Raw genomic sequence first — 24,737 nt, 5'->3', positions numbered from 1 at the left:
CTGCTAGTCCGTAGCCTTAATAATAAGCCTAGCAGTTCTCAGAATCACCTGGGGATCTTTTAAAATTCCCAAAGCCCAGGTCTCCCTCCCAGACCAATTAAATCAGAAATTGGGGGTGGGGTTGGGGTGGGGTGGTTCTAAGCATCAGTATTTTTAAAGTCCTCCCGGGGGCTTTCACTGAATAGCTGGCATCACTGTGCTAGGAAGGCACTGGGGATGCAAAGACTGGTGACATGGCATGTCCCCCAGAAGAGCCAGACAATCTCCCAGGGAAGACACACCACTCCCTAGAAAGCAGGGGCACAGGTGCTGTGTCCTCAAAACCCATGTGTGTGTGTCGGTGTGCATACAAAATGTGTGGCAGGCAAGAGGCAGAGCTGTGTTGATCTTCTCGGGCAGTAACTTACCAAGCTTGTCACATAGAAAGATACTGTTTAAAGGACCCACTGGGCTATTAGGACTGGCCAGGCATCACAGGTCTGGGGTCTCCAGTCATCCTGGTTGGGTACTGGTATGGTGGCCACTCTGCTCCAGGGCTTCCTAGCATCACCCCCACCCACTCTTTTCTTTCTTTCTTTTTTTGCCTAGAGAGGAAAAGGGAGGCAATGATTGTTTCCTTTTCTCTGCAGAGCTGCCAGTTTCTGAGGCTTGCAGGCCCTGTCTTTTCACCCCTTCCTGTCTTGCTCCTTCAGCCTTTTCTGTGCTTTGCCTGGTCTGGGCATCCAGTGGTGCTAATTGGAGCTGGGCCAGGAGCTCTTTTCATGAAGAGTGCTGGTCTTTCACCAGCAGCCATTGCTCGTGGGCCTGACACCCACCATTTCCTCTGGCGGCAGGGGCACAGCCCACCCACCCTTCTCTGTGCCTGCACAGTCACTGGCCCGTGTGGGGGTGACAGATGTGTACACCGAGAGTGCAGTTGATTCCATGCATGTCTCTCAAGTGTTCGTTGTAGTGAGATAGTACAAGTGGGCCTCAGACCGTGGGTCTCTGCTCCTGTCGGCCTTTACAGGATGATTGGGCACAGTGTACAGTGGGCCCTGTGTGTCATTTTGGATGTGACATTAGCGGTTGTCCTGGCCTCTGCCTTAGTAATTAGGTGGCTGGAGAGGGCCTATGATTTGTGTGTTCTCAAGAACTCTATGCTATGATTCAGTGATCATGTGTTCCGATTGTGTGTGTGTGTGTGTGTGTGTGTGTGTGTGTGTGTGTGTGTGTGTGTACGTACGTGGACAGGCATGTGCCTGTCTTCATCCTGGCCTTTGGGCCGGGGGCTGCAGGTCTCAAATTCCTCTGCTATTTTTAGGGACCATATCAGCTCAGCTGTCCCGGAGCCTGGGTGTGTGTCAGCAGGAAAGTCCCACCCTCCCTGTCCCTTTCCCTTGTTCTACAGCTCAGCCTGCCCCCCAAGGCACTGAGTCTAAGAGCCTCCTGCTTCCCTTCCATGCTCAGGCTCTCTCCCTGCCGGCATACCTGGTACCCGCAGCCCTCCAGCTCTTCTCGGACTGGCTCCAGCTGGGGTAGCAGCGTCTCTGGACGGGAGGGGCCTGGGGAGAGGGAGGGCCACAGGGGCGGGGCTGCAGCCAGTGCTATTTTGAGCTGCTAACGGAGCAGCATCGGAGAGGAGATTCCTTGCTCTGGGCTGCTCCAGGCCAGGCCATGCGGGTGAGTGTCCCTCTGACCCCCCCACCCCACCCCGGAAATGTCCCAGGCTCTTCATGCCATTTCCTGATTTAGGAAAGGGGGGGGGGAGCTTTTGTTATTTCCCCAGATGCCACTGACGTGGGTGGAGAGTGAGAGTGGGGCTGCCTTGGGGCTTCTCTTAGAGCCTCTTGGTGGGAATTACCTGGTTCCAGCAGTCTGAAAAACCCTTGGAGGCCAGGGGCAGGGCAACCCAGCCTGACTCATGATTTCAGGAGCTTTGGAGTAGGCGCTGTCTTCTAAACCACATCAGCCACCCCTTCCGGCTGTGATACTCCTTCCCCCTAGACCGTTAGTGCTTTTGAGCTCTTCCTTTCTTGAAATGCTGTTTTCTTCCAAAGCCTGAGAACCTCAGCCCTTCCTGGGCTGTGGAAGTCTCATCCACTGCTTTGTGTTGTCTGACAGCCCCCACACCCTCGTCCTCCAGGGCAGGCTTGAGAGGGGCTTGAGAGGGGCTTTCCTTGGAATTATCAGGGATTCCCCTGATCTCATTCGGCACAGCCGCCTCCATTTCTGTGCTCAGGACACTGGGAGGGCACAGAGGACATCTCGGGGATGTCCAGACCATCCGTGGGTCTCTTTTTTAGCAGAGATTACTCCAGAGGAGTAAGTTCCTTTAAAAAGCAAATGAGGAGAGACGTAGCTGCCTCCTTCACTCCCAGTCCTTTCCATCCCACCCCTTCCACCCCTCCCGGCTACCAAGGATGAGGTTTTTGGTCGTGTCAGCAGTTGGCAGAGTGTTTGGGCTGGCCTGGGGCAGAGGTGCAGCAGCAGTCCGAGATGTACTCCTGGGCGTCTGTGTCCCTCTGAGTCCAGGGACTGCCCCACTCCACGCACAAAACAGGCATCAGGTGCATGCGGGTGGGTCCAGTGGGTCCAGAGAGAGCTCCTTACCCTGAGAAGTGGGTGCTTCCTAGTCTAGCTTACCCCCCACCCTGCCCCACCCCAACCTATCCTGGGCCCCCAGGCCACCAGCACCTGGTCACAGATTTGGGGCCAGGGAGATGGCAGAGTGCCCTGCAGAGGAGCAGTGAGTGTCCCCAGGGAGAGAAGGCCTCCAGCAGGCCCAGCCGTTGGCGGAGGAAACCCAGGCCCTTCTGCAACTGCAGTGGCAGCAGGAAGCCGTTCCAGTGCACCTGCTTCCTACTGGCTGGCTGCAGCGACGGCGGGCGCTCGGCTGCTTTCTCTTCCGCCCTGGGATGGGGGAGGGCTCCTGCTGGAGGATGGACCAGGGGCCCGGGTGTCCCTGCCAAGCCCTTCTCCCGTCCTCCTCTGCCTGCCAGCACAGCCTTCAAGCCACTCCCTGCAGAGCCCCTGTTTGTCTCTAGCAGCTTATTCAGGTCACAGGTGGACGGTCAGGTCATCTGTGGGAGCTCCTGCTTTATGCCCACTCTGTTGTGCTGGCAGCTGATGCCCCGGAAGGCCAGCAGGGCAGGTGAATCAAGGGAGGCGGCCGCAGGCCCTACCTCATCCCTAAATGGACCCTTTGAGGTTCTTGTTAGAGGTTACCTGTGGGTGTGAGTCCCGGGTCTGCCACCCGCTGCTCCAAGGCCTTTGGACAAGCCACTTGGCCTTCTGAGACTCCTTTTGCTCATGTGTAAAGTTGGAGTAAAAGGATCTACTTCAGAGGGGTGTTAACACACGTGGAGGGTTTAGCTTAGCACCTGGCAGGTGGTAGGTGCTCAGTAAGGGTGACTGTTAGGACTGTTGTTACTATTATTCCTTCCCGCCTCCCTTAGGTGAGTTGGTGATAGGTTGGGACTGGCAGGGAGAGGAGTTCCAGGGAGCCTCAGAATGGTAAAGGAGAGAGAGACACAGAAGATTCCAGACCTCTTTCTTCTCTGAATGGAAGCCCAAAAGTATTGATAGGGGCGGGGAGGCCAGGAAGTTACGTCGGCCATAGGCGATGTGGTCTTGTCTTTCCCTGGACACTTGCTTTCTGGGGTACACGCCACTCTCAGGGACCTGCAGTGTGTGCTGTTGTCTGGCCTGGACACTTGGCATGGGTGGATTTGTTCAGGCTGGGTGTTCCAGCCTGAGGGGCTGCCTGGTGGGTGAGACTGTTCTCTTGGGGACGTCTGTGCCCCCGTTCCCTCCTGGGAGGAGTCCAGAAGACGGCAAGTCAAGGGATGGGGTCTCTGCTGGCCCCGCAGAGATGAGACCCGGCCTGGCCAGGCTTGAGAGCCTTTTGGAGCTGGGGAGTATATTTCATGGATTTCTCCTCTTTGAAAACAAATACTTTCAGCCTTCATTTCTTTTTCTTTTTCTTTTTATTGATTGTTTCGCCATCTTCACAATAAAAATAAACAGTAAGTAACAAATAGAAAAGAAAGTAAGTACTGCGTGTCTCCCATTGTGTCTTGTTCACACTCATTACGAGATCATTGCGATCACTGTTGGCACACTATTTTGGTTCTAGTTTTGGGGATTGATGTTGTTTTATATGGCGTTTTCCATCTCAGTACATTGTGCACTTATTTGTCAGCTTATTTTGCCTTGTAATGAAGTATCATAGTTTACCTTAATGCTAGGCATTTGGACTGACTCCAGTTTGGGGCTGTTATATAGAGTACATCTAGAAAAATCTTTTGATTTTTTTTTTTTTCTCATTTTCTTCCTTTCTTTGTGTCAGCTTATTGGGATCCATTCCTGAAGGTGGGATACTGGGTCAGAGTAGGATGCATTTTATGGCTGGTGTTACTGGTGTTACATTTGGCTCCAACAAAGAGCTACTAAACAATTTCAAAGTGTATCTGCGCCCCCCACCCCATGCACTGAGTGCACTATTTGCTTATGGTTGCTAATTTTAGAGATTACACCTCCCTTTTTTTTTTTTTTTCACATGGGCAGGCACCGGGAATCAAACCCGGGTTTCCAGCATGGCAGGTGAGAACTCGGCCTGCTGAGCCACTGCGGCCCACCCTCTTCCCTTCTTTTTACCACATCTCTGAGAAGCAGGATGGGGAGCAATTATTCTCCAGGTTTTACAGCAGGGGGAAGAGACCAGGTGGGAATGAGAGGTTTGTGCAAAGAACCCCAGTTCCAACACTGTCATTCTGCAAACACCCATTAAGTGCCTACAGTATGATGGGTGAGGCAGAGCCCTACTGGCAAGGAAAGCCCAGTGCAGTGAATAAGACAGACACACCCAGCTCACCAGGATACAGCCTGTGTAAACCTCAGCTCTACCACTTCCCTGCGTGGGGCCTTCAGCAAGTTCTTACCCACAGACAGGGCCTCCCTGGGCAAAAAGGAAAACTTGATCAGGAAATCAGAAAGCAAATGCATTAATTAAACAAACAAACTTAGAGTCTAGAGCATATTAACTGAACTATGCAACAGAAAATAAGTCAAAACAAAATTTAACAATTTAAATGGAAATGTAAAAAATTCTCTAATTTTCAACCATCAGTTCCGTTAAAAGAGTGAACCAGTTCTTAAACTCCAGTGAATTGAATTGAATTAAATCTTTGAATGAAGCCTCTCCCTGGGCTGTGGCAAGTCCTGACTGCTGACTTTCAGGAAGGCCAGTGGCTGGCTCTGGTTTCTAACCCAGGGATGGGACAGTTTTACGGTTCTCTGGATCTCTCACCCCTAGCAAGTGATCATAGCTTCCAGGTAGATGACAGAGTTGCTGGGTCCTGGAGCAGCTTTGATTTACTGTATTAAGGGTTTGAGTGCCTCCCGTGACTCTACTCCTAGGGTGCCAGACCCAGAAAGGACTACAGCCACTCTCTAGACTAGTCCACCTCCCAATTCTACAGAGGCCCAGAGAAGCGAAATAGCTTAATCAAGGGCACACAGCTTCCAAGGATAGGAAGGTCTGCATTCTGAATCCCGCCTTCCCTTCCCTTTCCTTTAATATTTTATTCCTTACTCCTCCTCTGACCTTCTGAACTTTAGAATCCTTCCCTCCCTCACTGTATCCCTCCTTTCCCCTGTTGCCCACAGTGTTTGTCCTGGCAGGTCCTGGTCTTTAGGAAGACTCCGAGCCCTGAGAGACCCTGCCCCCCGTTTCTTCTCTGATCCAGGGTGCAGGCTGCCTTCGGCACCATGGCTTTTTCATCAAGGTTCGCCTTCTGGGAACAAAAGGAAAGTTGGATTTCAAAATCTTTATGCTTTCCCTATGTGCTTGGCATGGTGTGTCTGCAGGCAGGAGACTGGCTATGTATGTATTTTGGGAAAGGGACATGATCAGGGGAGAACAATGGACCCCTGGGTTGAGTCCTGCTCCTCCCTTCCCTCCACCTCTGGTAAGCTGAGCCACTTCTGTCCCACTGGTGTCCTTCCAGGTGAACCCTCCACACCCTTCCCGCCACCCTGCTGCTCTGACTCACCCCTCAGAAGGGGCTGCTGGGAATGGCTTTGGCTCCGAGGTCTCTGGAACTCCCTCCAGGAGTCTGGGGGCCGTGGTGGGTAGTAGAAGGTGCCAAGAGAGGGGAGGCAAGCCAGCTGGCCGCCTGGGTCCAGAAGATGATTCAGGCTGCACGCCTGGGTGAGCTTTTGTGCGTGTGCACAGTCCCTGGCTGGGCGATGACCTACGACAGAGTCCTGAAGGTGGGGGGGCCAGAGGGAGGGTGAGTCAGCTGGAGGCTAAATTCAGAGCTGAGCTCAGAGCTGGGACCATTGTCCCAGCCACTTAGGGGGGCAGCCAGTGTTTCCCCAATGCCTCGGGCCAGACTCTTGGGGTCTCACGCTGGAGCCACTGGAGGGAGGACAGATTTGGAGCTGGTGAAGGACACAGAGTGGACTTGGAATCCTATAGCCATCCCTGACCCCACACTAACAGCACTGCATGCAGTCATGAGCGTGTCTGTGTGGTTTGAGAACACTTGCTGTCCCTCTAACCTGGGTGCCTGGGGAGTCGATGCACGGTGTGATCCCTGGGGTGGGTGGGGTGGGGTGAGTGATGGGCATGGGTGGGGGGCAGCAGGTACAGACCCAGACCCTGCCAATTCTCTATCCCCTCTCCAGTAGCCCCTCCCCTTCTCTCTTTCTGCTCCAATTCCGATTTCTTAAGTAGCAGGGTCCACTCTGATTAGTACTTGCCATTTTCCCTCTGCCGTGACAGTGTGAACTAACTTTGAAGGTTGAGCCCCCTTTGAAATTAGCTCAGTTTTAAAGATGTAGCTTTAATATTGCTGTGACAATCATGGCTGGTCAGTGCCTGGGCACTACTAATTAGAGCTATAAATTAGCCATGGAACCTAGTTAAAGACAGAGAGTCCCCCCAAGTGGATAATTAAAATGGTTCTGGATGAGTGTCTAAGGGTCTTTTCCATCAAGGACTCCTTCCCATACTCCTGCGCCCAGTGTGCCGGGAAAGAAATGCATGTGGAGGATAGAGTAGGGTTAGTATTAGACCTAGCTTTTTCCTCTAATCCTAGTTGACTAGGGAAAGAAGAGAAATTAAATCTATTTGGACTACCTGAGTTTTTGTAAGAAGAGATCCTGGTGAGGGTGGGGGGAAAGGAGAAGGGTCTCCCACACTCAAGGCCTGGTCCCTTGAGTTCTGAGTCAGTCTCTGATCTGGTATGTTCTGAGCCAGTCTCTGATCTGAAAGAACTTCCAGAGGTTCCACATCATCTCTCCTTTTCCCACATTTATTATGGTGCTCCCTCCTTCTCCTCACCCTACCCCTGCTCCTCCCCTCTGACTCAGGCCAGCCGGCTCCTGGCCCTAACCCCAAACCTCTGGCCAGAGCAACCAGAGCTATGGCATCTTCCCTTCCCCCACACCCACCCCTAACCTTGGGCTTTCCTCCCTCAGCTGCATGGTTGGCAGTTTTGTGGGTCTGAGGTTGAGAGGTTATCTGGCCTCCTGTGAATCCCTCCCTCTACTCCACTTCCTGCCTGGCTGGGAAGGCACTCAGGCTCTTTGCTGGGGAAAATCATACAACAGCTAGAAGCCAGCTGGAGCCAGCCTGGTGGATGCCATCCATTCACGGGCTGAGTTCTGTCTGCCCGACAGGCACCCCACCCTGGGGTTATTGCCTCTTCCTCAGTTACCAGGTCAGGGGGCTTTTGTTCAAACACTTCTTGTCTGAACTGGGAATTGCTCTTGTGGTTTAGCATAAGTTGAATGAGCTGAATCTTTCTACCCTGTAACTAGGGCTGTGATGTCAATTTTGTGGGTGGACCTCTTTAGACAACCCACCTGGGCAAAGGTCTTTGTCTCTATAGAGACTCTTCACCTTTGAAGCTGTCAGTAGAAGGTTTGACCCTAGGGTAGGTGACCTCTTGCCCAGCTTCCCTAACCCCAGTATTTCTGAAGACTCCTGGAGCTGTGCCTCTTGGCAGAAGAGAAGCCACTTGAATGTTTCCTTTCTGTACTTTTAGAGCTGAGTCCCCCAGCCCTGATCTGCCAGTGATTTCTTTGTCTGCTCCCTCAGGTTAAAGAGGAGGACAAAACTCTGCCAAAGACTGGCCCTCCTGGCAAGGAGGAAGGGGCCGTAAGTGGTTCTCCAAACCTCTCTGTGCTCTGTGTGTGTGTATGTGTGTGTGTGAGTGAGTGTGTGTGTGTGTGTCTGGGTGGGTTGGCTTTGCTCCCAAATTAGTCCTAGACTAGCCTGTCAGCAGTTCCACCTCCCATTCCTGTGTGGTATGGCCACAAAAGGGGCAGGAAGTGATATATGAAGCTGACTGGGGGTGCACAAAGGAGATGGAAAAGTCAGGGTGCCATGGGGACCTTCCCCTAACTTCCCCCAGTCCCCGTTAGTTGCCTACCTTCAGTTCTGGTTTTCTGAACCCTTTGGGGACAGGAGAGGCTTGGGTGGGCATACTTGTAGGTCAGGGAGCATTGAGTGAGAGCTCAGCTGTTGGGACTCTTCAACCTGCTCTGTGTGACACAAGACAAGGGCACGAAGGGATTTCATTGCAGCTGCTGCTGTCTCTTCCCAAGACCTCATCAGCTGCTTGGTGCTGGTGACCTGGAAGGAGGCTATAGCTGCCTCCTGCCCTCAGCCCCCACCCTACGTCACTGCCATGGGATAGAGACCATGAATAAAGGTGGACTCTTTTAAGGCAAGAGAGGAAAGAGAGTTCCTGAACAACCAGGTCCAGAGATGTGTGGTTGGGAGAGGCTGCTGTTGGCCCAGTAGGCAGGGGACGGAGCTGGATCACAAAGCAGGTCACAGCTTCGTTACCCTGGTGGTACCTGTTTTGGCTTTCCCCGCTTCCTTGGGCAGAGATATGATTAGCCAAGCAGCATAGTTTCCACCTGATCTGTAAACAATCCTGCCAGCCTGTGATTACAAAGGGATGTGTTTGAGATGTGTCGAGGAGAGGCCTCAGAATATCCCAGATTTCTTTTTTTGAAAAGTACACGTAAAGTCCTTAGAAGGGTGCCTGGCACATGGTAAGCATTGTAAAATCATGAGCAGTTACTGTCATCACCAGTGTCATCGTCGTCGTCTTCATCATCATCTTTAGTTAGGGAGAACAGGATGGAATGAGAAAGGAAGAAAGCCGGGAGACGGAGAGGAAGGGCGTGGAACCCAGCAGCCCGGCCCCCGGCCAGCTCCGCAGTGCCCTGGCATGCCGTTGAGCATTCTTGGCTCAAGAGGTTGAGGAAGAGGCACCTTCAAGCCCTCCCCTCACCCCACCTCTGCAGCAGAGCCATCGGCAGCTGAGGCCTGGACTGAGGCCACTTGGCCCAGCTCTGTCCAGGAGGTAGAGCCACCTCACCATGTGGTAGCCAGAGGCAGCAGCTCCCAGGTCTGCCCACTCTCTGAGTGCCTGCCTGTATACAAGCAGGGATGGGCAACCAAACCCACCAAGAGCCCAGTGCCCAGGTGAACTCTAGAACCAAAGTGATTGTTTTGGGGACTGAGATTTCAAACACAGCTTAGTTAGGAGCAAGACTCTGCCTGGTCAGCAAGGAGCGCTCAGGTTGACCTTGTTCCCCCAGGCAATGTGCCTGGCTTTGTAGAAAGCTCCGCTCTGCCATTGGCCTACTGGGCCTTACCACTGATGGTCCCTTGGGACTTCAGACAGTACCCACCAGTGTGGTGGGAAGGGTAGGTGCTCCTGGCAGAGTGTTCGAGGGAGCTCCACTCCAGTAGGCTCCTGATGCCCAGAGGCTGAGAGGGTGGGGCGGAGTGGAGTGGTGGCCACTTCGGCACTTGACTTTTGTGAGCCATGGCTTTGTCCTCTCCCTCCCACCATACCATACACAAACACACTTGAGCAGTTTGCAAGAGGAAAACTGCAAAGACACTGAGGCTGTAGCTTCCTGGGCCAACACGGGATCTTTGGGGTCTTGAGAGTGTATGAACGATACACAGTGGCTACAGACCAGAGGAACTGGGAGGAGGAGGCTCAGCATATCGTAGGACCAGAAAGAGCCCTGACCATTGGTTCCATCAGGATGACACTTCTGGGTCTGGTCACCCAGCAGACTAGATGATGGAAGGAACAGGCACTACAGAGGCAGGAAGCCCCAGAGTTAGGCCCAGGATTGGTTGTTAGAAGGGGGTTAAGAATCAGCTCTTTAACCTCTCTGGGCTCCATCTCTGCTGTGTTTGGGCTGGGAGGGAGTGGACCTCCTGGGTTGGGACTCGGTTGCTGCTCTCACAGAGTGCCGGTAATTCTGGAGCCCCTGTCGGGTCCCCAGGCCCTTGGTGCTGGAATCCCGTAGCTCTGTACTTAGCCTGGGGGTGGGAAGCAGGTGCCTGCATGACCTGCTTGTGCTCTGTTGGAGGGAGATGGGATTGTCCTATCTGGAAGATGGAGAGGGAGCTCCCTTGGGTAGCCTCCTGGAGCTCCTTGCTATTTGCCTGGATGAATGAAGGGTCTGTTCCAGGGCTAGGCATGAGGTCATGCCCTCTTACTTCCTCTGCCTGGAGTGGGCAGGTTCATGCTAACATCTACGTGTTTTTGTGTGCCTGTAGCCAGAGGGCAGCTCAAAGGAGAGCGTTTGCCCATCTAGGACTCCTCAGCCTCCCGCCAGCCCGGTACTCTCAGAGACTTCCCAGGGAGCCAAGAGCCCTACAGCCATTCTCGCCATGAATGGGGAGGCCAGCGGGGAGGCCCAGGGTCTGTCCCGGAAGCGGGTGGCCAATGCAGTGAGGAAGGTTGTGAGCAAGGTGCTGCCTGGAGAGGAGCCTGGGAGTGCCAGGGAGCCTCCAGCCAGAGGGGTCAAGTCCCCTGAGCACCCAGCTGGAGGCAAGAGGGGAGAAAAGGCAGCTCCTAGTCCCAAGCCACCACCACCACCTCCTCCACCACCTCCCCCTGCTCCGCCTAAGCCTGAAAAGAGGAAGGAGGCAGCCAAGGACGAGCTCTCCGTGGGCCTGCGGAGCCTGATGTCACGAGGCAGGAGCAAGGACCACAAGTCCCGCAGCAAGCAACCTGGGAAAGGGGAGAAGCCCTCCGGCCAGGAGCCAGGCTCTGTGGGGAAACCAGGATCCCCAGCCCTCCCAGAAGAGCCCGCAGACCTAAGCTCCTCTGCCCCGAAGGCGAACCTCACTGGAGAGCAGCGGCCCCAGGCTCCAGACCCTGGTGTGCAGCAGGAGGTACCTGAGCGTGTCACTAACCGGCCGTGCCCCTCACCTCCCTCGTTCGAGGGCCAGCCACCTCGCAGTGGGCTTCCGCAAGTCTGCTCAGCCACCCCGCATGACTGAGAAGCTGGGCCCCGGGACCGAGCGGCAGTGGCTGCATGGCTTTCCCTACCTGCACGCCGTGGTGGCCCCGGCTCGGCCCTTGGGCAGGGTGGAGCAGCTAACCGGCATGCTGCTGGCCTTCAGCACGTTTGCTGTGGGAGTCAGAGGCTGGTCGCCAGCCACACAATGCCAGCTTCAGACCCCACATCCCAAGCCAAAGATCAGGTCCCCGCAGATGAGTGCTGGAGTAGAAAGACTGTTTGCTGAAGTCAGGTGGCCTGGCTCCAATACCCCCCGCCGCTCACCCCCCACAGAACCTCAGCAGGGTCCCAGCTCCGAGCCTCCAGCCGTTGAGTTGGGATAATGCAGGCTCACGCCCCCTTCTCGGAAGCCCTCGGAGCTGGAAGTATTGTGGAAATTAGTGATTTGGGGATTTTAGGATGTCATGCAGTGTATATAAGGCAGCAACCCTTAAGCAAACACATTAATGTTTCCCCAGCACAATCTCAAAATATTCCTGCTGCAGGGGATAGAGGATGAACAGTCAGAGTTTTCCACCAAAGCAGTTAAGAAAAACTTAATGTTTGGGGGAAGCTTTCAGATTTTGAAATCGTGAATAAGTGATAATACCTGTGAAGATTTAGTGTAATACTGCTTCAAGCCCAGCTCCTGGAGCCCGCGTGGGTGGATGGCAGTGTTGATAGTGATGCTAACAGCATTTGCGCCCTTGTCACCTTCACTGCCTTCTTCATGCCTCCTTCAGGCATGCACATCCTCCCAGACAGCAGGACTATTGAGGAGCCCTGTGTCGGGGTACGGGCCTGTAGGCCCCTTTCAATTGGGGGTGCCCTTGTCTGCCCACAGTGTGCCCTCCCAGGGGGCAGGAGGCTGAGGCAGAGCAGAGGGCCAGGGACTGTCAGTCCAGCCCCCTTCCCTTTGGAAAGTGACCCTCACTTGGCTAGTCCTTGCACTGGGGACAGTTCTCTTCAAGCTTCCGCCTTTTGTGGACCCTGCCAAGGCCTCATGGGGTGGGGGTGGGGGAGGCATCAAGTTTTGCCACTGCTTCTCTGTGCTCTTGACATGCTCCTCTGCTGGGAAGAAGAGCTGGGAAAGAGGGGTCGGGAGGATGTGGGGAGCACAACCTGAGAGCCTGTGCTGTCTTCCCAAGCCCTGAAACGCCAAACCTGACCACTAGCTCCTGTGATCCCTGGGGTCTTAGGACCTACCCTGGGTGTAGCAGCACTTAGAGAGGAGCCAGCCTGCTGCTTTCCCCCATCCCTCCTGGCTCACTCTATGAATCAGGGAAGTGGCCATTCCTGGCTTACAGGAAAGAACTAGCAGGGGCATTTTGGCCCAGTGGATAGGGCATGGGGTGAAATTGCAGTCCCTCAGGGGAACTTATACATAGCCGGGGAGCATCGTGTGCCTGTTCCCGGGCCGGCTGCCCTCCCACCCTGGCTCTCTCAAGCTGCAGCCTGGGACGCACCCTCACCTGGACCTTAGCTACCTGTGTCGGCTGGGGCAGAGGCAGGGGCCAGAACCAGCTGTGACTGTAACTGTGACTTCCAGGCATCTGTCTGTTCTCATCTGATGGTTTGCAAACTCAGATTGGTGCCTGGCTTGTCTTCCTTACCCGACTCCTCCTACCCGTCAGGTCCCAGTGGCTTCTGGGGCTGGGACCTTGGCATGCTGTGCCCGTGTCGTTCCGCAGGCCAGGACTAATAGTGGTTTAACCTTTAGGCAGGAGCTGCCCCCGAGGCCTGGCTGACCCCCGCAGAGGAGGCCCACCAGCGGCTTGAGAGGATCTTCACAGCTCCCGTAATGCGCCCTCTTGTGTGTGGCCCCCGGTCCCTGGCACTCCTCCCTGCTGAGGCTGGAGGCTCCCTGTGTGTACCTGTGTGGGTGGGAGCTCCTGACCGGGAGGGTGGCTCCATGGTGGCCTGTGGGCTCTCGACTTGGCTTCCCACTGAAGAGACGAGAGAAGGGCTGTGCCGAGACGCCTGCACCGTAGGGGCTCTTCCTCCAGAGAGCCCAGGACCTGCCCTGGGCCCCTTTTCTGGCCCCTTCTCCTGCCTGGGAGGACAGGCTGTGGTGTCAGGGTCTGGGGGTCAGCGGGACAGGGAGCTGACACCATCCCCAGGGCCCCATCCCCACCTCCCTTAAAAATTGTGCTAACATGTATATGCAGTAAGAATAGCCCATTTGAACTATTTTGAAGTGTGTACATTAGTGGTAATAATTACATTCACGATATTGTGCTATCATCACCGCCACAATTACCAAGATTTTTCATGATTCCAAACAGAAGCTCTGTACCCATTAAGTGAAGCTCCCCATCCCCCTGCCCCCTCAGCCCCTGGTAACCTCTAAACTACTTTCTGTCTCTGAATTTGCTTATTCTAGATATTTCATGTACGTGGAATCGTCCCTGGCCCATTTTTGGTACTGTGGTTTTCCAGACCCAGATGGAGACTTTTAACTCCTTGCCCAATTCTGACAGGAGAGGTCCAAAGCCTGGCTGGTTCCCCTTCCTGTCCCAGAAAGCCATTGAAGGGCTTTATAAAACCAGGCAGGGACAGAGAGGTCAAGGCTGGCCACAGAGACTGCCAGTAGCTCCTTGGCCCTTGGGCAGTTGGCAGGTGGCTCATAGGTTGGACCTGATCGAGGGGGTGCTTTTACTTGCCCCGTGGCCAGCATGCCTACCTGAGAGCAGGGCGTGGTATAGGGTACGGTGGGGTTAGACTAAGGAGTCCTAAACTGGGGGCTGCAAGGGGCCTTGCTCTGTGAAGTTGTGGAGGTGAGATCTCTGAAAAGCAGGGGGGGGGGCATCCTTGAGTGTGTTTTTGGAAGTGAAGGACAGCTCTGGGCTGGTATCCGGCGGAAAGTGCCCTGGAGATAAGGCAGGATGCTTCCAGGGGGCCCAGACCCTGAGTGTAGTGAAGCTGGCCTGGCAGGCAAATGGAAGATGGGCCCTAATTTAAAATGTTCTGGATAGCCAGCCTAGGAAAGACTGGCCAGAGGCAGAGTGGCACACGCCTGCCCAGGTGACGGGCCAGGACTTTCGAGAGCATCTCCTCTGGGAAATCTGATGGTAGCAGCACAAACTGGGTCTCCTTCCTGGTGTGGCCTCTCCTTGCCTCGGTGCAATTCCCCTGCCCAGGGTTGCGGCGCTAAGTTCCTTCCACCTCTGCCACACACCTTGGGTGGCCGGAGCGTGCCCAGCTACTTGGCCCAGGGGTACTTGCTGAGGGGGACATACCCATGGTCTGCTTGTCTTCACCCCTCTTCTCCTCTCTCTCTCTTCTTTGCTTGCTGCTGGCAGCTGGACCCTGAGGCCGCCTCTCCTGCCCACAGCCAGGTAGGGTGCTCCTGTCCCCCTCAGGAGCCCTCCGCTTCCTCCGCTGACCCACTGCCCCTGGCCTGTACCTGGGCTGGCGTCTGTGCCCGGGCCTCGTGCTGGAGTGTAAGGCCTCCCTCCCCTTCGGGCTCCCACCCGCTGTTTGGGAGGCTCCCTGGGGGGCACAGTACCAAGAGTAGCCCTGTGCCAGGCCCTGGGGGCACATCACCGTTCAGTGTGGGGGTCTCTGTGGTGCATGGGCATTCTCAGCCACTGGAGCTCAAGAGCCTGGTCTGAGTTCTGGGGTTTTCAACTCTGCTCATCACTCTGAGTTAGGAAAACCTGAAAAGACGGTATCCCTGTCCCTTCCCCAAGGCCAAACCTAAGATGAAGCATTCTCTGTCTCCACCTGCTGGCCGACATGGGAAGCCCATCTTCAGATGAGCTCTGAAGTTGCTGACTGACCCTAGCTGGAATCTCCTGACCCTTAGATGTCACTTTATTCATCGGTCCCTGGACGCCTGACCCATAGAATGTACCTATTCAAGACAAAGTTCATCTGTCTCATGTGATTTGAAAAAACAAAACAAAATATTGTAATGAGTTTTTTTTTTATAAAGTAACATTTCTTCACACATAAAGAACTAGCCTTTTTTTAATACCCTCATTTAATAAGTTAAAACATTGCCAACTCTATAGTAACCCTCCTGTTTGGAGGATAATTCACTGGTCTTTGAAACCCAGAACTCTGAGAACCACGGCCACGGCCACGGCCTAGCCCTCTCACTTTGTTGCTCGGGAAATGGTAGTCGAGCGAGGGAGAAGGATTTATCCGAAGCCAGATGCAGCCTGGGAGCAGAACACAGATTTCTTTTTCTTTCAGCTCCAAAGGCGCACTTCCTATTATGTCTTCTTATCCTTTCCCTAACCCTCACCCAGGGCAGCCGCATCACAAAGCAGGCGGATAGCTCAGCTCAGGTCTCAGGGAAGGGATACCTATGGTGGGTGGTCAACAGGGGACGTCTGTTCCTCATGGTTGGCGCCCTCACAGAATTTGGAGGGAGGACCACCCTGACGGCTTCTCCGTGACACTGAGCATGCCCCCGCCGGAGACCAGTGGGTGGTCCTGTTGCCATTTTGCCCACACATGACAAAGGGACCTGATAGGGTGGGAGCTGGGCCCCACTCCTGTTTTCCCCACTCACCCAGGTGCCATTTCTGACCAGCTCAGGTCACTCTCTTAGGGGCCGCCAAGTTTGGCAGCCCCACACCCTGGCTGGCAGGGCCTACAAATGCATCTTTCTGATTGATGACCACCTGGGGTTCTGGGGAGGCCCAGTCCCTTTACCCCCATTCCTGCACCCATCCGTGAGGCATGCTAGTCTCTCCCTGTGTTTGGCAGAACACTGCTACTCCCCATTTCCATCCCCCTCTCATCTCTGACCACGCCGTCCCATGTCTTTGTGTGGCTTTGCTATTTCCACATAAGTCGGGCACCTGCCACCTTGTGAAGAGGGGCCTTTGCTGATGGTAGCATGGAGAGGGACTGAGCAGGGAGACCTGAGCACTGTGTCCCTATTCTGGGAGTACCTCTTCTGGAGGGGAGGGCCAAGGCTGAGGCCGGGGGCTTCAGATTCCCCTAGCATTTGGTACCGCAAAGTGCTCGGTAGTCACTTCTCTTCTCCGATCTTGAGGCAGTGCCCTTTCCCAGCTCAGCAAAGGAAGCTCTTCACTCAGATAAAAAGAGAAGCTGCACATGAAAGATCACAGAAGCTGTGGCCCCGTGTTAGGGGTTTGGGCTCAGAATACTGATCTAACAGACTTCTCACGGAGAGGGCAGCTAAAATAGAATTGGTGATTTTCTTTCCTGGGGTCTGCTCGCTCCTGGCATGTGCTCTCGGTGCTCCTGTCCCTCCCAGGGCCTCAAGGCTGATACGGTCCCTCCCCTCTGTGTCCTTGACCTCAGTGTTCCTCAGGGCCAACACACCCTCTGGCTTTCCCACTCATTTCCCAGTCACCTCTGATGTCCATGTGTCTGTGTCTGCTGTCTGTCTGCCTCCCTCTCCCAGGGGCTCATCCTGAAGCCCTTCACCTCGCGGGTCTCCTCCCACGTGCTGTCCTTGTTCCTCTGACTTCCAGAGCATGGTCTGACTATTTATTCTCCTCCTTCCCCTGATAGGCAAGGACAGAAGAGCAGATTGCAGCCGAGGAGGCTTGGTATGAGACAGAAAAAGTGTGGCTGGTCCATAAAGATGGCTTCTCACTTGGTGAGTCATGAGGGGACCACAGAGGCAGGTGCCCAGGACTCTCGGATTCGGCCTTTCTGGGCTGTGGGTGTGCTGTCAGGGTCTGGGGAGGGCTGGGTGGTGAGTAAAGAGGTTAGTGACACAGTGAGGACGAGGGCAGACAAGAAGGGCCTGAAAAGTTGACAAAGGCTTCCCAGGCCCCTATCCAACCGTCTGACCCTGCCCTGCAGCCAGTCAGCTGAAATCCAAGGAGACCAGCTTGCCCGAGGGGAAGGCGCGCGTGAGGCTAGACCATGATGGAGCCGTCCTGGACGTGGATGAGGACGACGTCGAGAAGGTTCGCAGGTGAAGGGCACAAGAAGGCGGACTGGGTAGGGCAGGCTTGGCTTCTGGCACTGGAGACAGATTCTGCTTCCTCAGCGCCGGCCTGCCCATCCCATCCCACAGGCTAATGCTCCATCCTGCGACCGCCTGGAAGATCTGGTCTCGCTGGTGTACCTCAATGAGTCCAGCGTCCTGCACACACTGCGCCAGCGCTATGGCGCTAGCCTGCTGCACACGTACGCCGGCCCCAGCCTGCTTGTCCTCAGCCCCCGCGGGGCCCCGGCTGTGTACTCCGAGAAGGTGAGGCGCCCTCTAGGCCACCATGCAGCCTTAGGGACCCACCCGTCCACCTACTCCTCGCCCCCACCTTCTCTGGCTCCCTGCCGTGCCACCAGCTGCCTAGGCACCCCACTGAGTACCTGTCCATTCGCACAGTTGAGCTTGCAAAGAGGAGTTATTTCAAGGGGTGGGAGTCAGGAGGAGTTCCTCCAAACCTCTGACAGAGTTCAGGACTTTACTAGTATCTGCATTTCTAGGCCCTAGTTTCAGAACCATTGGGCACCCAGAAAGTGAGAAACCCAGAGAAAGGTGGACCTTGGGAGTAAGGGGTGTCTGAGTGGGGCCAGCTAAGAGCCTACCCCTCTTCTCCATCCATATCCCACCCAAGGTGATGCATATGTTCAAGGGGTGCCGGCGAGAGGACATGGCACCCCACATCTATGCCGTGGCCCAGACTGCATACAGGGCCATGCTGATGAGCCGTCAGGACCAGTCCATCATCCTCCTGGGCAGCAGTGGCAGTGGCAAGACCACCAGCTGCCAGCATCTGGTGCAGTACCTGGCCACCATCGCAGGCACCAGTGGGAACAAGGTGTTTTCTGGTGAGGCAGGGACAACTGGGAAAACTGGGGATGGACTGGGAAACAGGATCCTCTAGGTATCATCTCTTTATCTCCCTGGTCTCTCCATCGTCCCAAAACCCTTCTGTTTGGGGGAAGTTCTGGTCTGAGTAACCCCAAGCTTTCATCCCCTGGGGAACCAGCCTGGGCCTTGAGCCCATGGCCAGTGGGCAAGCTTCCCCTGACTTTCCTGATGCCCCCGTGGTCTGTATTCTGCAGTGGAGAAGTGGCAGGCTCTGTACACCATCCTGGAAGCCTTTGGGAACAGCCCCACCATCATGAATGGCAATGCTACCCGCTTCTCTCAGATTCTCTCCCTGGACTTTGACCAAGCTGGCCAGGTGGCCTCAGCCTCCATTCAGGTGAGGGGCACTGCCCAGACCTTAGGGTATCAGATGGACACAGGTAGCTTGATTTCCTGCGCTAGAAATCAAGTTCTCTCCTGGGCCTGGTTTTCCTGGGATTCAGCCCCCACAAGATGGCACAGGCAGGATGGGCCTGCCCTACGTGGTCCTCTGCCCTGAGCCTTCCCAGTTCCACCCACCACACTTCCTGCCCAGCTGCCTTCTCTCTCCTCACCCTGAGATTGTCCCCATCCTATGCTGGGGCCAGCCCTGTGCCCACTTTGTAAGATCCAAGGTCAGCTTCTCTCAGGCTGATTTCGTCCAGTGGAGGACTGGTCTGTCAGTAAAGTAAGGCACGATCGTGCCTAATTCCCTTCCCTACTAGATCAGAAGTGTCCATCCCCCCAAGAAGGCTGTACCTGTAGCCTGGGCAGGGCTGCGGGGCCCCCTCCAGTTGGACCTGTCTTCTTCCACCTAGCTGTAGTTTCTGTCCTCTTTGACCCTAGGGTGATCTGGCCTCTAGCTGAGCATCTTGGAGATAAGATGCAGCTGCCTGCCCCTAGGACCTGGAAGCCCAAGGGCCTCATTCCTTCTGAGCTGGGTTGGGGGATGCTTGATTTGGCACTACCCTCCTTACCCATACCCTCTGTGCGTGCCACAGACGATGCTTCTGGAGAAACTGCGTGTGGCTCGACGCCCGGCCAGTGAGGCCACATTCAACGTCTTCTACTACCTGCTGGCCTGTGGGGATAGTACCCTTAGGTGAGATGGGCCAGAGGGTCCCAGGAGGGTGGTCTCCTGCCCACCGACTGGACTCCTGGACCTTGCCACTGGGCTGAACCATTTGTTTATTGCATATCTACTAAGCTCTGGGCTCTGCAGTAGGCCCCGAGGATGGTGAGATAAATGGGACGTGGGTCCTGCTCGTCGGGAGCTCCCTGGCCTTTCTGGGTGAGGGGGGCATAAGTGACCTTTCAGTGTTCAGACTGCTCTCAACGCAGAAGAAGAGAGCAAGCAGTCCCAGGGCATTATTTTCTTTAGCTATTCTCGTAACAGGGCACAGCTGCTGTCCTAGACAGGTTCCCTACTCCCTGGCTGGACCTCCGCACTCAGACATCACTGGCGACCTGTCTGAGGGGAGACCAGTGCTCTGGTGAGGCATTCAGGCATTAGGAAAGGCAGCCGAAGCCATCCTGACAGTAGGTGTATGATGGGCAGGCAGAACACGGAGTCTCGAAGCTGAGTCTGTCAAAGTCCTGAGAGGGAGATGGCCTTGGCATGGGATTAAGCCTGGTGCTGACACCCTGTTTGTAACTCCAGGACAGAGCTCCACTTGAACCACTTGGCAGAGAACACTGTGTTTGGGATTGTGCCACTGGCCAAGGTGAGGAGCTGATGGGGACTGGGCCTTGGAAGCCTTGGGGTAAGGGACGCCTCTGGGCCCAGAGCGGTGCAGGCAGGGGGTTCTGGGAGGGACAGCCCCTCCGTGTTCCGATGCCAGTATGCCAGTCTGTCCCTGCAGCCGGAGGAGAAGCAGAAAGCAGCTCAGCAGTTCAGCAAGCTCCAGACAGCCATGAAAGTGCTGGGCATCTCCCCAGAGGAGCAGAAGGCCTGCTGGTTCATCCTGGCTGCCATCTATCACCTGGGGGCAGCAGGCGCCACCAAAGGTAACCTACAGTGGGGCCCAACAGCCTGGCTTTCCTCTCCGGAGACCCTGTAGGGGCCTGCCCACCCCTAGTTTGTTCTTACCCAGCACAAAATTCTTCTGTCGTCAGACACCCTTCTTTTACTTGTGCCTCTCCCCTGTCCCCTCCATCAGAACAGAAGGCTCCAAACAGCTGGAGAAGCATCACTGCCATTGGTGGCCTGTGGCCTGGACTTAGATGGCAGTGACTGGGCCTGGGGGTTCTGAGGATGAGGGGAGAGAGAAGGGAACTAACTCAGAGCAGACCCCACTGGAATAACTCTCCTTCTTGTTCCCTTCCTGACAGAGGCCCCTGAGGAGCAAGCGGGTAACTTACCTCCGCCTCTCCCTGGGGTGTAGGGGCTGCCTTGCCCTGTCTTGGTGCTTTTTCTGGGTTCTCTCTGGGAGATGGGTTTGCTCTATCATAGTGGAGGGAGCTGGCCTGGGGTGAAGCTCTAGGATTGGAGGTAGGGAGGGGCTGTCGGGTTCTCAGAGACCCCACAGCTATCCTGGGAGAATCACTGCTTCTCCTATCTGTTTCCTGTTTTGTATCCAGATCCTGCAACCTCTCAAGATGCCCTTCATGGGTTTGGGTGGGGTGGGGTTGAGTGGGTTGCTTCCTGGGGCTTCCCAAGGCCAGTTTTCCCCAGGTCATCTTCCCTTCTCTCCACTGGTTTTGATGGCTGGTGTCTCTTCCTCTTGCATGTTGGGGTGGAGGTCGCTAGGGGGCAGTAGCACCCATGGTACAAATGGGCTGCACCTTTAGCAAGTGTGCCTGGGGATTTCGGCTTGTGAATGGCTAGGGCTTGGCCCGGTTTGGAACAGCTCTATTGCCTTCCTCTGAGATTACACTGAAAGGCAGGTGCTTTGCTCTTCACCTCTTCGTCCTCCAGTTTAAGAAAAGCGATGCGGGCTCTGGACAGCCGCCTTGGGCTTTGGCTTTATCTTCCTCTGGGCTGGGAAGGGCCCCAGGCTGCTCAGCAGGAGTAGGACAGCACTGGAGACCAGGTGTACGAGGAGCAGTCCGCGTGTTAGGCTCCTGATGAGCCAGCAGGGGGCGTCCCTCCCAAAGAGAAGCAGGCTCTGGGTAGGAGAAGTGGGCTCCAGACCGGGTGGGCGGCAGGCGGGCTTGTGCCTGCTTCTCCAGGGAAGTTCTTTCACTTTGAGGAGGTAACCAGCTGGGGTTTCCCATCGCCCCGCTCAGAGCTGACCACGGATGGGAGTTCTGGGTACCTTAGCATAGGGACCTTGTTGTTGAGCCAAATCTGTTACCTCCTCAGAGCTTCCAGCCCTTTCCAGAGGAGCGTGTGGGCCAGCGCATGCATCTCATAGAACGTCGTCGTGTGTCTCTTTCTGTGTGTCCTTGCAATTATGTCCGCAGGCGTCCTCCTGTGAGATCATGACTGTGTGTGTTTGTTGTTTCCAAGTCTGAATGTGGTTGTGTTTTCTTGCCTGCATGCATCCTCACAACCCCCACCCCCAGGGTCCCTTCCCGGGGGCCTGGCGGGCTGATTTGATGGCTGTTTGCTAACACACTGTTTTCCTTTGCATGCTGCATGCTGAACCTTTGCCTTACAGAAGCTGCTGAAGGTAAAACCTTGTTTCTTGTTAGCTTTCTCTAATTACCGTGATTAGACACGTCGGCTGAGGCGTGGGTGTCTGTGTGGGCCGTTCCCTTTCCCCCTGCTGTTTTTTTGCCTCCCCACTGTTGGGCATGGGTGGGTGTTTGTGGTCCCCCACCAGCAGACACCTGGGGAAAGAGGGAGGGTCCTAAAGCATCCATGGTAAGGGGAGACACTAGGATTCTCTCATGACAGTTCCCCATGGGTACAGGAGGGTCTTAGGCTCCTCATAGATGGCTTGGCTCAGCTTCTGGCTCTGTCCTCGCCCATGTGGGCACCCCTGGGGCCAAGCCTTCTGAAAGGGACCTTTGCCGCTGGTGGGGTGCTCTCTGGTAGCAGCAGTGTGGAGTTATCACCTCTACCAGGACCTGCTCATCCTCCCCCATGCTAAGGGTCACAGGAAGTGCTGGCCACTGCTGGCTGTCCCCATCCTGCCTCAAGTCCATATGGTGTCATCAGGGCTTGGTTTTTTTCCTTCCAGAAGATGCCTGTGCCCTAGTACTGTGGGTGTGAGGGAGCTAAAGGGCATGGTGGCTGTCAGCTGGCCTAAAGAGGAAGAGCCAAGTGCCAGCCCCTTTTTTCCACTCTACAGCTGGGCGCAAGCAGTTTGCCCGCCATGAGTGGGCCCAGAAGGCTGCTTACCTGCTGGGCTGCGGCCTGGAGGAGCTCTCCTCAGCCATCTTCAAGCACCAGCACAAGGGAGGCACCCTGCAGCGCTCCACCTCCTTCCGCCAGGGCCCTGAGGAGAGCAGCCTGGGAGACGGCACAGGTACCCGCTGTCCCTTGGGTTCGGCGCCGGGCCTGGGCGCCTGATCCAGGGCTTGTTGCCGACTCTGGGGTGGGCAGACAGATGAGGCACAAAAGATGCTTCTGTCGGCAGGAGAAGCTCACCCTGGAACCCCATGCTGACTCGGCCCCAGGAAGGCAGGGAGCATATCAGATGGGGAGTCCTGGGGAGCAGGGCTTAGAGCTGAATCCTCTTGCCCTACAGGCCTCAAACTGAGTGCCCTGGAGTGCTTAGAGGGTATGGCTTCTGGCCTCTACAGCGAGCTCTTCACCCTTCTCATCTCCCTGGCGAACAGGTGAGTGCCAGGTGGCACCAGCGCCTCTCCTGCTTCCTGCTCTGGCCGAGGTGGGCTTGATGCCTTCGTGCGGTGCGAGCTGGCTGGGGCGCAGCCGTCCTCTGCCAGCAGAGGGCTCACCGCCCTGCAGCTGTGAGCAGGGTCAGGCGCGTCCTCTTGTGCCAGGTGCCCCTGGCGGGGAGGCGGGGAGGGCAGACGTGTGGAGCTGCTCGGCAGCACTGCTCCGACTGGCGCTGATCCAGGCTCTCCCTGGGAAGGGCCCTGCAGTCCAGCCAGCACTCCCTCTGCTCCATGATGGTCGTGGACACCCCGGGCTTCCAGAACCCTGAGCAGGGCGGGTCCGCCCGCGGCGCCTCCTTCGAGGAGCTGTGCCACAACTACGTCCAGGACCGGCTGCAGGGGCTCTTCCATGAGCGCACCGTCGTGCAGGAGCTGGAGAGATACAAGGAGGTAGCGCTTGACCTTGGCTCCTGCCTGAGGCAACCCCCGCCCCGCCCCCTGTCCCCTCCCAGCCTCACCTTCTGGCGCAGGCACCCCCCAGGGAGGGCACCTTCCACGCTAGCTGCCCCCTCCCCAGCTCTTTGCTCTCTTAATTTCTGTCCGCATTTGCTGTCTGTTGTGGGAGTCTTTTCCTGCCCCCCTGTCTCTGACCCTTTGACCTTGGCTGTGTGGTTGTTTTGGGGTAAGTTTGCTCTCCAAGAGGTAGAAAGTGGGTTCAGGTGAGGCCTGTGACCTGCCCCAGCACGGCTCCCACCTGCACCTATTGGGGCCCAGCCTTCCCCTGCTGCCTTTCCCCTTCTCTGTTAAGATGGTTGATTAACTAGGGCCCCTCATAAAAGGGTGTCCCCCAGGGGCAAGATCTGGAAATCCTACCTATGTGGAGGTGAGTTGCATGAACTGGGGAGGATATTTATCTCAATTGAGAGAAGATTCAGGAAGAAAATGACAGTTCTTTTTAAGTGTTTCAAGGATGATCGTGTGAAATTGAGACTAGACTTATTCTGCAATGCCTAATCAACTGATATGAGTAACAGGAAAATGTGACTTTAGCTCAGTATCGCAGAAGTTTATGAGAATCTTAGCTGTTCAGAAATACAGTGGATACCTTGGGAGGTGGTGAGCAATTTGTTAGTTGGCAGTGCTGGAGGGGAGGTTGGACTTGCTGGCCCCAGGGCCCCCTCCTGGCCTGCTCCTGGGGCCGCACCCACACGCATGGCCCCGTGTCACTACTGCTCTGTCTTCCTTCCCAGGAGAACATCGAGCTGGCATTTGACGATTTGGAGCCAGCCACGAATGACTCCGTGGCTGTGGTGGACCAAGCCTCCCATCAGTCCCTGGTAGGAATTCTTGTGTGGGTCTGAAATATTCTCTCAGTCCCTGTTCCTCTCCCTCCGGCAGGGCCCTCCTTGTGTGGTCTGCTGCCAGTGGGGCTTCTGGGGGCTGAGGCAGGGCCCAGCAGTCGTGCCCAGACTGCAGGCACTTTAGAGCTAACCCACGGACTTCCTAAGGCCCAGAGGCCTGCCCCTGAGCACAGCCTGGCCAGGAAGGTGGCACTTTGCTCTGGTGCCAGAGGGATCCGCTGCCCCGTAGTGTCCGAGCATGTAGAAAGGTATATACCACCTCTCCTGTCAGCTGAGGCTCCGACCCTCACCTGTGTGTGGTTGGGCCTCAAATGATTACTCAAGGTGCTGAGGGCCTGGCTGGACTCAGGGGACATAGTCATTCCCTCCCACAGTCCCTGTGAAGGGAACGGAGACAGACAGGCTGAGAGGGGCGAGAGGACAGCATCCCCCGTGCACTGTTCCCCCAGGGCAACAGTGCTGGGTTATAAAACACCCACCGAGGGCTGTCACAGGGATGAGGCCCCACCCCTCCACCCTGGTGGCAGGCTTGGTCTCCCTTG

General features: G+C 55.7%; 1 protein-coding gene across 7 annotated transcripts in view; it reads left to right on the top strand.

Moving 5' to 3' along the window:
• Positions 1 to 24,737, top strand: part of MYO18A (myosin XVIIIA) — a 91,929-nt gene that overhangs the window by 29,460 nt on the left and 37,732 nt on the right. The window contains exons 1-19 of one of the 7 annotated variants that reach the window (XM_077165369.1): positions 1,395 to 1,662; positions 5,665 to 6,429; positions 8,090 to 8,149; positions 10,589 to 11,209; positions 13,037 to 13,114; positions 14,619 to 14,654; positions 16,813 to 16,900; positions 17,110 to 17,216; positions 17,327 to 17,503; positions 17,871 to 18,084; positions 18,322 to 18,464; positions 19,108 to 19,208; positions 19,767 to 19,830; positions 19,969 to 20,113; positions 20,438 to 20,458; positions 22,345 to 22,521; positions 22,744 to 22,834; positions 23,092 to 23,284; positions 24,085 to 24,171. In XM_077165369.1, coding sequence (XP_077021484.1) covers positions 6,364 to 6,429; positions 8,090 to 8,149; positions 10,589 to 11,209; positions 13,037 to 13,114; positions 14,619 to 14,654; positions 16,813 to 16,900; positions 17,110 to 17,216; positions 17,327 to 17,503; positions 17,871 to 18,084; positions 18,322 to 18,464; positions 19,108 to 19,208; positions 19,767 to 19,830; positions 19,969 to 20,113; positions 20,438 to 20,458; positions 22,345 to 22,521; positions 22,744 to 22,834; positions 23,092 to 23,284; positions 24,085 to 24,171 — 2,469 coding nt within the window. In that variant the 5' untranslated portion in view covers positions 1,395 to 1,662; positions 5,665 to 6,363. Of the gene's footprint in view, positions 1 to 1,394; positions 1,663 to 5,649; positions 6,430 to 8,089; positions 8,150 to 10,588; positions 11,210 to 13,036; positions 13,115 to 14,618; positions 14,760 to 16,812; positions 16,901 to 17,109; positions 17,217 to 17,326; positions 17,504 to 17,870; positions 18,085 to 18,321; positions 18,465 to 19,107; positions 19,209 to 19,766; positions 19,831 to 19,968; positions 20,114 to 20,437; positions 20,459 to 22,344; positions 22,522 to 22,743; positions 22,835 to 23,091; positions 23,285 to 24,084; positions 24,172 to 24,737 lie in introns of those variants that run through there. The other 6 variants (XM_077165370.1, XM_077165365.1, XM_077165371.1 and 3 more) reach the window with 6 other exon arrangements.

Source organism: Tamandua tetradactyla, chromosome 6 (assembly GCF_023851605.1).
Source record: "Tamandua tetradactyla isolate mTamTet1 chromosome 6, mTamTet1.pri, whole genome shotgun sequence".
Taxonomy (NCBI): domain Eukaryota; kingdom Metazoa; phylum Chordata; class Mammalia; order Pilosa; family Myrmecophagidae; genus Tamandua; species Tamandua tetradactyla.
The sequence above is the reverse complement of the archived record's forward strand: the minus strand, read 5'-3'. Positions and strand labels throughout refer to the sequence as shown.